The sequence below is a fragment of the Ischnura elegans genome (genome assembly GCF_921293095.1).
Source record: "Ischnura elegans chromosome 13 unlocalized genomic scaffold, ioIscEleg1.1 SUPER_13_unloc_2, whole genome shotgun sequence".
NCBI lineage: Eukaryota > Metazoa > Arthropoda > Insecta > Odonata > Coenagrionidae > Ischnura > Ischnura elegans.
The window spans coordinates 5,357,619-5,371,369 of record NW_025791658.1 but is presented as its reverse complement, the minus strand read 5'-3'; the positions used below and the strand labels follow the sequence as shown (position 1 = coordinate 5,371,369).

The 13,751-nt window shown below is 38.2% G+C and overlaps 1 protein-coding gene across 1 annotated transcript in view; it reads left to right on the top strand.

Annotated features, from left to right (window-relative positions):
- LOC124172713 overlaps positions 1 to 13,480 on the top strand; it is a 33,533-nt gene extending 20,053 nt beyond the window's left edge. The window contains exons 3-5 of the mRNA XM_046552182.1: positions 3,816 to 4,370; positions 6,286 to 6,678; positions 11,322 to 13,480. Coding sequence (XP_046408138.1) covers positions 3,816 to 4,370; positions 6,286 to 6,678; positions 11,322 to 11,336 — 963 coding nt within the window. The 3' untranslated portion in view covers positions 11,337 to 13,480. The remainder of the gene's footprint in view (positions 1 to 3,815; positions 4,371 to 6,285; positions 6,679 to 11,321) is intronic.
- The last annotated feature ends 271 nt before the right edge of the window (positions 13,481 to 13,751 follow it).

Genomic DNA, 13,751 nt, shown 5'->3' with positions numbered 1-13,751 from the left:
ACTTTGTTAATATATTGTTAATATATAGACTGTTAAATTCTTTTTGTTTTAAAAATATTAAAATTGAAACTAAAAATCTATATTGTATATTGTTTAAGTTCATTAAATATAAAGAGCTCGTGCATGAACGTGCAGAAGAGTGTACACGCTATAAAAATACAGGTCAGTACAATTTAAGGCAGTTTCTTTTATGTGCATAGTGAGCAATTATAGGTTTAAAGCATATTAAATAAAATAAATACAAGCATATTATATTTTAATATATAAATGATGTTACTTTCTATTCATACACATCGTATTTTTAATATATATTTAATAATGAACAGTTCGCTGAAAAAAAATAATTTCAATTTTTGTTGAAAAATGAGTATTTATAATGATGAGGATATTTATAATGAGTAGGAAAAAATATGATATTTATTTTATAAAAATGATATTTATAATGAGTAAGAAAAATTAGTTATTTATAATATTAAATCTATGTAAAAAATAAATGGATAATATTTATTTCAGTTTTCACTTCTGTCGGCCAGTCCCACGACTGCCCCTTTTTTTGTAGGGAGTCTTCAAAGGCTTTTGCGGTGTCGTCCAGGAATTGTGGTATTGTGTTAATGTGAAGGTTTTCATGGATATATATGTTGCGTACGTACCAGGGGGCGCCCGCCATTGTCCTCAAAGCCCGGTCTTGTGTGACTTCAAGCTTGTGTAGTTATTCCAAAATCTCCATTCTTCCGGTGCTACCGCGTCTGGTTGTTTGTTGATGACAACAGTTGAAATAGACCGGACGGGCACTTTTAATAGAGACGATGGCTACCACTTGGATACCAATAGGGTGGTTTCCTATTATTTTTTATTGCCTTAAACGAAAGATATTTACTCCTTGAGTACGTATTTCACGTATTTAGATCTTTAAATGACGATATCTATTTTTCGCGATTAAATGAAAAGTGAAAAATTTCAATCGCGCGAAAACGCGACGGCTAAGTGTGAATGCCGGGAAAATCCCGTGTGACGTCGTTCTGGTTCCCGCTGCCGCAAGTGAGGTGACCTATGGGCGAGGCTTTGAGCGCTGATACGACGCAGGATGCTATCAGGTAGCAGAGTACCCTGCTAGCTGGCAGCGCTTGGCTTAAATAAGGATTATTAATACCTTATCAAACGAAGGAAACTTTCTGACCTGAGCCAATTTTAATAGGTGATTATTAAGACATGTTTCCCTGACCTCTGTGCCTCATGCATGCATTGGTAATCTCAGACGATGTAAAACTCCTATCCTCTCGTGTAGAAACTAGGTCCCTGTGACGTCACGTGGAGTGGAATCGCATGGGCGCCAATCTGGCCTTTTTCAAATGAATTTAAAATTGACCATTGTCATTTGTCTAAACTGGGATTTCTAAAAGCAAATAATTAGTATATTATGAATACACTAATTGTGGGTAAGGAACCGCAATCAATGCCTTTTGTTTTCTTTGATGAAGGTAACTACCCTACTCTAAAATTCTTAGTTCATTAGTTGCTGTACACCTCATCCTACTGAGTGTAAATATATTATATTAGAAATGAAAGTTTTATAAGATAAAAAGAGAAGCGTATGCTTTTTTAAAATGTTAATTCGTAAAGGTCATTTATGATGTTTTTTTAGATTTCAGCACAGTTTCAAGGCACAAGTTCACGAAATATCTTGGTAAAAGAACGATAATACATCATTAAATTGTATAATCTGTGTAATCATCGCTCATCATACTGTGTTTTCTTTCGTAATTACTTTTTTATTCAATTATTCTGGTGTTTAAGATCCACAATTGCGTCAAAATCCATGTCCGAGCTTGCAATTTCCCAATTTCTTTCCGGGGGGGGGGGGGGGTACCGTCGAACCCCCCTACAAGTCCCTTAGCTGGGGCCCCATCATGAACCCCAGCGAAGGGCCTCCAATCACCCCTGGCCGCCCCTGTATAACACAACAGGTCAATAGCGCAATAGGGAATATGCACAATTTTTTCAAAGCACTAGAAGAAAAGGTCCCAACCTCAAACACACTCGCCGAAATTTTCGCGAATGAATAATGCTTTTTAGTTGAGTTATGAGTCTTTGAAAATTAATCTTCATCGGCTGCTTGAAAGCACTAAGTCATCGGAGCTTGACGTCACGGCGCGGTATCCACCGATGACAGACTGAGACAGTGGATAGAAAAACTGTCAATGTAGGGGCTCAAACGCATATTTGGAGAAAATAATTGCTGTTATAACGTCAAACAGCAGATTGTGAATATGTTGGGTTGCCAAGGCGTTATCGAAACAAATGAAGGGGATTGTTTGGCGAGATTTGGAAGCAATCGCTATATTTAAGAAAATCAGCCGCCATGAAGGAGTCGGCCGGAAGTAAATGTCGTGTTGTGCTTTCTTAAATCCCTCTTAAGTCAGTTTGACCTTTGAGGAACTACTACAAAGATCGTTGATGAGTTTTACTTCGATAATTTACATTCAAGGCTCTACCGCTCTAATCTCTTATGCCGGGTCTACACTAGTAACTTAAGTGACTACTTAAGTTGGCTCTGTATTTAAGTTGGTAGTGTAGGTGTCACCAGCTTCATTTAAGTACACCTCCACTTAAGTCATCTTAGAACCCAACTTAAATTGCGTAGGCAACTGTTTCCGCACGGTTGAAGCTCTTCATGTGTTGTAAATGGCACATAATACCCATCTCACATCATCCCGTTGATTATGTTCTAAGTTGTGCTGTATTGTATGATGTGGTTATTGAGCGTTCTATTTCGTTAGTTAATTTCTAGTGTTGGGGATATTAATTCGACGAATTTATTTTGTAGTGTTTCTCATCTTATTGTTGGTTTTATTTCCGTGAAAACTAATTGCTGTGCCTGTTGCTCACGGTGAAACTCGATTTATAAAACTTAGAAACGTTTTAAGGAATTTTAAGACTGACAATGAGACGACGGCAGAAGATCCGGTAAAACAGTTTATTTTCCATGGTGTCATAATCGAAAATAACGTAAACGAATGCACTCAGTAACTTCCCACACACTGTTATTGAAACTATTGCATAGGGCTTTAATGTTAGTCCTAGGGATGCCGAGGGAGATAAGATGTGGCGATTTCATTGGACGTGGGAGGAATTAATGGTTGAATTTAACATCAATGGTTTTAATAAAGCAGTGGAATTTGACTAGCAATAAGTGTTTTTGTTTACGTTATGAATATGTCATTCCACGAAGTCACGCTTAGTAATTCTAAATTCCTCTGGCTCCATCACCTCTCGCCATATAGCGTTCCCTCAGGAACTGAAATCGGTCTTTCCTTTTAACCTTCTAAATCCAAAATGGCTAATTCACGGAGTGTGGAAGTTTATTTCAAATAACAGTCGCTTTGGATCAAAGAATCACTAATTGCTCTCCTAGACCTTCATCTGTCAACATAACTGTTTCCCGATATAGACAATCACGGTGCTGAAGTCGACTTAAAGCTCAAGTGTAGCTACCGCACCACATTTAAGATTATATTTAAGTGAAGTCACTTAAGTTAAGTGTGTAGTGTAGACAAGGCATTAGCGAAGTGAATGGTGTACCGTGCGATGACGTTAGAAGGCGTTTCAGGTCACGTGACAGCAAGCGATATTCGAGCACTTTTAGTTAGCATTTTTATTACGCTTGTGGAGTGCTGGGAGAGTTTTGGCTTATATATTTGGACTCGTGAGAAAATTGTCTATTCAACGAGACTTACTAGCATGATGAACAAATTTCATGCACGTTCCCCATTTATATGTAATTTTTTTCTTCATGTGTTCAATTCGTTGTATTGCAGATCCGAGACATTGTCGTTGACATCAATATCGGAAGAACGTCTCTTTTGACTCGCGACGAACTGGACGATGTCCGACTGTCCATCGACGAATTCAAAGGCGAAATCGTCAGAAATGTTTCGGGAGAGTTGGCAACACTGAAGAATTCGATCGCAGACGTGCTGACGAAAATCGACAATGCACCGTTGCTACGACAAGGAATCAAACAGGATATTGTTGAAGCTCTGAACAGTCAGAGGAAAAAGGCACCGGAGCTGCGAACAGCTGAAGATCAGAAGGCGGGAAAGGAATGCATAGAGGCGCTGATGTCGAAGACCAGCGTCATACCGGCGAACAAAAGAAACGCGGACCGCATGTTTTTCATGTACGAGCGGCTCTATTCGTGCGGTGGGTTGGTGTCTTCGGTATTGGAGTATCTGAGGTTCAAATCCGATGTCAAAGTTCTGGTTGATTTCGATTCGGATGACATTGGAAATTTGAAGACCAACGTGACCTACTTCAATGGCGCGGAGAGAGATGGCAGCACGGTGATGGCGTATGCTGACTTGCAAGAAAAGGTAATAAAATAGTTAAACCTTTCCAACAAGGGCGTACCCAGGATCATAACTAGGGGTGGGGGGGCAAGCCACGGTCTAGGGGGAGGGGGGGGGGCAAGCCATGTTGTGACATTTTAGCATGGAAAAGGAGAATAAAACCAACATTTTAAGAAAATTATAACAGTGCTTTATTCGTTTATGAGATTATTTCCGTGAAAAAATAGTTTTATTTTAATTACATATCTTATACTGATAGATATCATTTTTGTGGGTTTAAAGAAAATTTGTTGATTGCTTTCGTTTCAATTCAGTACTGATTTTGCTTAAAGACTTAAGTGATTATTGCTTCTGAGGGGGGAGGGGGGCAGCTGTCCCCCCCTCCTTCCTGCCCCCTCACTGGGTACGCCCATGCTTTCTAACCCAGAGCTAATTAAATTAAATTAAATTTAAATTAAAGAGAGAAGTCAAATCAAATTAACGTTTAAAAATAAATTAAATTTCGAGACTTCTCATTCTAAAAATCTTAACATTTTCTACTAAATCATAATTTTTGTGTGCATTCACCTTATTTTTCGAAAATGTGATGAAAAAACAAAAAAAGGATTTGTATATTCATTTGAATTTTTATTAAACAATTTATTAATGGCATCACGGCGATGCTATCTACTCTCGTGTGATAAATTATCCTGATGTTTATGCAACCCGTTACACAAACATTAGGAACGACGCACAACACATATTTAATGTTGGCGAAATTCATATATACTATTGAATTTTAAAATAAGATAAATATTTCTGCAGACGTCATCCGCTACCCATACATCAATTTTTGGGTGAATAAAAGTTTTCGAATTTTAAGTTTCAGATTTCTAATTTTTTAAATCTACGGCTAACTTAGATTAGCGTGCACACATATGAAAGCTATTTAAGCTCTTTGACAGTTTATTTAGTGTAAATGCTAAAAAAAATTAACTAATAATGGTGAAATTCTTTGAAAAAAAGGATTCAAACACAGCCCTGAAAATTCTGTACATAATAGGTACACCATCAGAAGAAGTATACTGACTAGCCTCTTATTTTCGACGTTAGGAGGACTATATCTTCTGCTTGTCCTTAGAATTTCAGTCTCCTTTTTGAATAACACACTAGATATTTCAACAGAATTATTATAATTTTTTCATGCATAAACCTTGGCTTGACCACAAGGCCTCTCGGACGCCGCCCCTCCCAAATATTTGGAAAATGAAAAAAATGAACTCCCATTCAATTATGATGGGGTGGTTTCCTATTATTTTTTTATTGCCTAAATCGAAAGATTATTTCTCCTGGAGTACGCACTTCACGCTTTTAGATTTTTAGATGACGATATCTATTTTTCGCGATTAAATGAAAAGTGAAAAATTTCAAGCGCGCGAAAACGCGATCGCTAAGTATGAATGCCGGGAAAAGCCCGTGAGGCGTCATTCTGGTTCCTGCTGCCGCAAAGTGAGGTGACCTTGTGGCGAGGACATGTGCGCCGCTAGGCGCAGGCTGCTAGCTGGTAGCACTTGGCTTAAATAAGGAATATTAATACCTTATCAAACGAAGAAAACTTTCCGATCTTAGCCAGTTTTAATAGGTGATTATTAAGACATGTTTCCCCTAGCTCTGTGCCTCGTGCATGCATTAGTAATCTCAGACGATGTAAAACCCCTATCTACTCGTATAGAAACTAGGTCCCTGTGACGTCACGTGGAGTGGAATCGCATGGGCGCCAATCTGGCCTTTTTCAAATGTGGTTAAAATTGACCATTAACATTCGTCTAAAATGGGATTTATGAAACCAAATAATTTGTATATGATGAATACACTAATGGTGGGCAACGAATCGCAATCAATGCCTTTCGTTTTCTTTGATGAAGGAAACTACCCTACTGTGGATGCTTTTCTCCGTCAGGTGGTGTATCTTGGTGCCCTCTGTGCTTCGGAAAGGTGGTTGCTTCCGCAGTTGGCGCAAAAGCTGTCTCTTTTGGCCATCGGAATGTCTTTCCAGAACGGAGGACGTCCGTACGTCAAAGGGGACTTCGCGAACCAGTCGCTCTTCGGCGCCATCTTGGCTCTGGCGGAGGCTAGACAGCGGAACGGAGAGGAATTGGAACTGCCGATGGGGAACGCGGTGCTGTTGGAATCGCCGTTGGAGAAGGAGGCTTACCTGATATCGTCAGTGCCCTGGTTGGGTGCCGAATATGGTTCCATATTGGCGGAGAACAAGATCAGAGATCAACTGCCATTGTTGCTGGAGTATTACAAGGACCGCGTCGTTGCCAAACTGCACCAGGAGTCTGAAGAGGTAATCCCTCATTCACATTACGATTGTTCCAGCGATTGTCGAAACTATCGTGCTTTCACACGACGATTGTTAACACCTGTGCTGCCCTCTAGTGCTGATATCTAAAGTGCACGGGAAATTGACGATTAGCAAAGCTGTTGAGGTATGCAGGGCCAAGATATTACTGTGCTCAGCGTGTATTTAACGAATAATTTTTCTTCCGCCCATATTCTTCCTTCCTAGGACGAATACATGAAAAAATTGAGTTTCAAGAGCTTTTCCTCTTTCTCTTGTCGCTTCCGTTTCCGGTCTCCCAGCGCCTAACCATTGTAAAGTGGCAACGTTCGGAACTACGTCAACTATTGTCAGGACATGTATTCACACGGCTAGTTCGGCCAACTATCGTTACGGCGATCACTCGGACAATCTTAATGCGAACGAGGCAGAAGGTAGATTGAGGGTGCCTTCAGAGTTCGGCGTTGCGTTGACGCCACGAGAGCTCCCGCCGCGTCACAGCAAATTTGGCCCTTCACAGATCTGCGTTGCGAAAAAAATGAAAGGCGAAAAGCGTCGGGTCCTATTAATCGGTCCGAGAGCATATCATCTTATGATTTGGAGACAATCGCACTGTATATACATGGTGTCCCATTTATCTTGACCACCCGAAATAACTTTTTGTCCAGATGCAAATTCAAAAATGTGTCAAGCAAATCGCTACCTTGGTTTGACAAGGTTCTAACTGACCTTCAGCTGGTTTTGAGAAAAACCTTGTCAAAGTTTTAAACTGCTCTATTTCTATTATTAATAGGAATTTGTTTTTGATTTTTGGCAATACACTAGTGATCCACTAGATACACTAGAAATTATTACTTTAATAAAATATGTTATTTTTCTTATTTTTTTACATGTTTGTATGAGTAATAAAATAAGTAGAATGCAGTTAGAACCTTGTCACACCAAATATTAGTTTTTTCACCTTGCAGTTGGAACTTTTTCACTGTTCTGAATCTGTTATTATTTTACATAGAGGAATAAAAACCGGTGAACTCATAGAGAAACATAAACTTAGTTATTTTGACTGAAAACACCAACTTTTGCAAAAATGTCGGTTAGACCCTTGTCAAACCAAGGTAGCGAAATGTTCATTAGCCGTCAGGGGGACATTAATCAGCATCAGCATTAATCAGCATGCCTTCCTTGTAGCTTTGTTATTCACAAAGATATGAACAGCGGTATGTCTTTTTTAAATGGCACCCTGGACGTGGACGCGGTTGTGGTCCCGGCCTCGAAGTGACTTTTGTGTTATGTTTTGACTTGCTTGTCATTTGTTTACTGCTAACTCCAGTAAGTGGACGATCTTCTTATGTTTTCATAACGTTGTATTTATGTTAATGGTCCACTTTGCTACATTCCTGAATAAGTCTTTTGGAGAGGAAATGAATTGCCGAATAAAAAATATAGGGTGCCATATAAAAAGACATACCGCTGTTCACATCTTTGTAATTAACAAAGCTACAAGGAAGGCAGTCATGCTGATTAAATGTCCCCCTGACGGATAATGAACATTTGCTTGACACGTTTTGAAATTGCATCTGGACAAAAAGTAATTTAGGGTGGTCAAGATAAATGGGACACCCTGTTTATGTTGTTTTTTTACATTTTTGCGCAATTTTATATCTTAAAAATTCTTCTTAACTATAATTATCATTTGAAGTTAATGTGGTGACCATAATGTCGATAATCATGCATGTAATGACGGCCCTTGCCAATGCATTATTAAGACCTTCAAATTTTATTTCCTATCTCGGAATATATGGAAAATGACAAATTACATACACTCAGTGTACATGAGTAACGTGAAAAATTATCAGGAACATTCATTTATGATAACTGATGTTCAAATAGAGTGTCCCAGACATGTTATATAAATAAAATCTTCTACTAAGAAGGTTATTATATAGCACAATTATAAGATATAAATTTGCATTTAAACGACTGTAGTCACCAACAAGGAGCTCTCACGCTGTTTTTAGCTTTTGATGCGATTGACGGGTATATGTTATGCTAATGTATGCTCCTCAGTGATTGTAATCTAGTCTAGGGTTAACATTTGTCTTATGTTTGGGAAATATACGTAATATCTATGCTTAAAACTTCAACATAATGGTGAATAATGAAATTAATAACAAACGTCACTCCCATTGGAGCTTCTCCTGCATATTTGCACACCTATAAGCTTCCCGTAAACAAACACCAATTCGAAATCGCCGGCGAACTGCCGACTTCACGCAGAGAAAATCCGACACGATCAGATTTTTCTGCGACGACGCAGCAAACGGGCGACATGACGTCATCAATGGGGAACTTGCATGGGTCGTCGTTTGATCTAAAAACTATTTTGAATAAGTCAAATAGATATATTAGCTCGCAAATATACCTTAAGTTTCTCCATTCAACATCAAAAGAAATAAAAAAAATTGCATTTAAAATCGAGACAAATTTCTCTGAGCCGACCACTGCGCGAAGACACCCGAGCGTTGCCGAGGCCAGGCGTGACATCATAGGTGCCTAAACAACCGTAGGGAGTAGGGAAATACGCTGAGCGCATGGTGTAAAATTTGTTTTGAGGGATTATTTAGCTGCTCATCGTCACTTCATTTTGTTCTGTTATTCTTGGGCAAGTTTTCCTATTGCTGTTGTGCCACGATTATTACTTGGGATATTAATAATGCGACATCGGGATGATGAAGTACAAGCGTTTCACTTCGTATGTTTTGAGTAATCAGAAAATGGATGATAACTTTGCCGCTCGTTCGAATAGTACAACTGAAATTCATCCACATCTACATAATACCCCGCAAGATGCCTAAAAAGCGTGTGGCAGGGGGTGTTAGGACACCAGCCTTTTCTAAGAAACCAAAAATTGTTGCCACGACCCTCATGGAATTTGTTAAGACAAATTATTGCTATATTTCGGCGGCAAATCGATATGTAAAAGAAACTTGTTATACTGGAGGGTAACGATCGTAATCTTACGAGCCTTGCTGTTGAATTTGGCAACGCCGTATTAGTGGAGAAGGTAGTCCTATCCGTCCTACGGCACGAATTCACAGCAAAACAGTTTGCACACAATCCACATGTGAGATCGCGAATCGGTTCCGCTGCCAACACACACACACACACACACAAGCTAAAACCTATTTCAATAATATATGTAAATCCATAAACAATATACTAGCATATACCATAAAAATATAGTGGGAAATAGGCAAATACTCTTATCAAAAACTGGTGGTCACTGTCACATTCTTATATTCATCATGTTCAACTTTTAATAACAGAGCTCATTATGATGAAAACAACTATTTATTCACTGATTTAAAACCTTAAATTAGCCCACGTAAGTGACACAGGTGACTTTTATCACTACATACTATGTGTTGAAATAATAGAATAACAAACTTCACATACAGTTTTGATTTTTATAGCTTGATCGTGAAATGTAATATCTACGGTGAACAACGAAGGTGAACACGCCACTGACAATTTTTACTTTACTGTTAGACATTTATCGATAGCGTAATAGCACTTTTTACAATTCAATCACGATGGAACACTGATAACTCTTGGCCGATATTTTTTAACCTTTGTCGAACTTTGTGCATTACAACCACTGGCACTGTGATTATTAGCAGTAGCTTAACGGGAGATGTCACGTTGAAAAACGGCCTTGGCTCAGACTCCGACAACGATGTTATTTAGGTATTATATAATTTTTGGTTTAACTGCTCCAGTTTTATATTTAATGCCCTTAATTAGATATTAATACTATAAATAATACAAAATATGAGGGCTTCCGAGCCTCAATTGTTGGATATTTATGTTTAAATAGAAAATAATCAACACGTCTAACAAACGAAGTTCTCACAACTGCTGGCAACTATTACAAACAATCACAACAATTGCTCCGTGTGATGTTTAGGCACCTTTGACGTCATCGAGGCTTCGTCGGCAGTGGCTTGGGGGGTGAGGGAGTTTTTCCCGCGATTTAAAATTCGTTATATTTATCATTGAATATCTCGCGAAGGAAAACTCAGATATACATGCAGTTTTCTTTGTTGAATTCTGAAAATAATTTTCTCTCCGCCTACGAAATAAAAAAATTCATGCAAGTTCTCCATTCTTCATTAAGAAATAAACCAGAGTTGAGGATAAAATTTCCTTTTAAATTGACATGTTATTCATTGTTATGTCATGCACTGAAGTCCAGGTACAAATTTGTAGAGTTCAGCGGCTCATCATTTTGACGCCGACTATAGTGAATATATAATACAGCCCTAAGTAGTATCAATTTCTTCTTTTAATTTCTTAAGGACAACATTGTTTCACGAAAGCTTTTTTATTTCACTATTTTCTTTTTTTATTCCACTTTTAAATTATTTAATCACTTAAATCGCTGAATTACTGTTTGCAAATATGTCGTTTTCTCATAAACTACGAAATGGTTTTTGGTTATCTGCGCTCATATTTAGTGATAAAATCAATCGCTAATATTTTCTTCTAGACATTTTATAAAATAATAATTCAAGCTTTTTTTTTTAACTGTGCATTCCTAAAATTTCACATTGAAGGCCCATTAATTCTTTTTCTCCTTATCCTTTCAGGAGATCGGCATCTGATCGCAGTTTCAGCTTCGTGATAACTTGAAGACGGCGTATTTTTTTCGGAAACCTTTGATGTATGACCGATGCGAAATGGCCATATACAGACTGATTAGTAACGGGATTAGAGTCAGGTGTGAAGACAGGAGGGGGGGTCCGAACCCCCCCCCCCGAAATATAAGAACTGGGGTTGAGCCGATAATATTTTTTCCGATAACCAATACCCGATATTTAGTGCCGATAAGCGATATTTAAATCCGATAACTTGATCTGGTCCAATATTTCAATCCTAGATACCAGAGTATTAATGAATACTTTCTGATTTTCCTTGATGAGGTAAATACTAGGGGTGAGCCGGTAATTAATTCCGATATAAATACTGGCCGATATTGGACTATCGGCATATCGGTATCGGAGCACCGATATCCGATAATTTTTTCCTCTACCATAACGTTATCTATGTATTAACCTCATCAAGGAAAATCAGGAAGTTTTCATTCATACTCTGATTGAAATATTGGACGAGATCAAGTTATCGGTTCTAAATATCGGGTATCGGTACTAAATATCGGGTATCGGTACCAAATATCGGGTATCGGTACTAAATATCGGGTATCGGTTATCGAAAAAAAAGATTATCGGCTCACCCCTAATAAAAACACATTTATTTTTCACACATTCATTTAAAAGAAAACAAAACATTGAAAAATCATGAATTAAAAAAATTTTTTTTAAACAAAAAAATGTATCAGTTGAAAATCCATTACTTAGTACCCTGTTTATCAAAATGTTTCCCCCTCAATTTGGACCCCCCCCTTCCCCGAACGAAATTCCTGGCTATGCCCCTTATTGGAGTAAAAGCTGCCTTTTTGATGAACACGTGAGGGAATACCGGGTCATACAACAACATTATCATCCTCTTCTTTCTCTCCAGCTATTCCCGATATTCCCTCAATCTTCTTTCAATTTCTGAAGAACGAAAATGTTTCACGAAAGCTTTTTAATTCCTCTATTTTCTTTTTTATCCCAATTTTAAATTATTTAATTACTTAAATCGCTGAATTACTGTTTGCAAATATAGTTTTTTAAAATTACGAAATGGTTTTTGGTTATCTGCGCTGCGTTATGGCTGTGACACTTTCCGATTTGTACGCCAATAATTCGGCGTGCAAAATTGTTTAAATTATTGGGCGTTACGTAATGTACGACACGTACCAATATTTGCAACAATATTGGTATAATGGTGCTCTAAAGTCCCGCTAGAGAACGCCACTGTATTCCGATGATTTTACGTGTTATATGTCTTCGTATGATTTTTACGCTTCTATCAATATTAAGAAATAACTTCTTTCGTCCTCATTTTGGGAACTTCAAGCGAATTTTATGGCGAAGCGACAATGGTTTACAGCCAAACCGGATGTTTTGCGAAGAGCTTCTAGTTTTGGCCACTAGTAGTCGACAAGACTGACTTCTCATTGGAGATTCGCCGCGAGAAAATAGAACCTGTTCTGAAATCCAAATTGGGCAAGAAATCGTGTCCAATATTGTGAAAAGGATATTGGAATAGAAATTGTTTTGTGTCAGTTGGACTACAGTCCAACATCCAATGGATTGGCCAATAAATTGGAAAGTGTCGTAAGGGATTTAGGAATAGCCTAACCGGAATATGTATGTTGAAGACAAATTGCGCGTCGAAACTTTAACAATGGATAGCTGATGCTGGTGGCGTAGCGAATGGAGGGTCTGGGGGTCTGGATCCCCCCGAAATTAAAAAAAATTAATTTACTTCGTAAAAGGAAACAAAATATGGAATAATCATGACTTCAAAAAAATTTCTATGACAAATGAAGTTTTTTTTCGATTAATAAAAGTGTTAAAATTAATTTTAAACCTTCTACTTAGTTCCCTGTTTATCTAAAATTTCCCCCCCTGATTTTGGACCCCCCCCCCCGACGAAATTTCTGCCCAACCACCTGGCTAATCCCAAGATACTGGAACCAAATTTCTCGACAATTTTTTAGCGAAATAACGCCAATTCTAAAGCGCAGAAACTTAGAGCAAAGCGATCTCTGATTGGCCGCGAGTTTGCACTGTTGCCGGATGCCTTAGATACAAACCCTGTCGACACAACAATTTTGGCAACAATGCAGAGTGGTCCAAAATCGGAGAAAAAAACCCGGACAAAAGTCTAAAATAGCGTTTTTTGAGGTAGAGACTTGAAACTGGACGTATGTGCTCAAAAAAATAATTGATAATCATGAAACAAAAACTCATTTTTCATACATCTGATCCGTTGCTAAGACACAGGGGAACAAACACGACCAAATTTCCAAAAACACGCCCGATCTCATTTTTCTTCGAAAACCTTAGAAGTTAAGCTGCTCGTAGAGTTTTGGAAGGATTTTAATGAAGTGAAAAACATTATATGCCAGT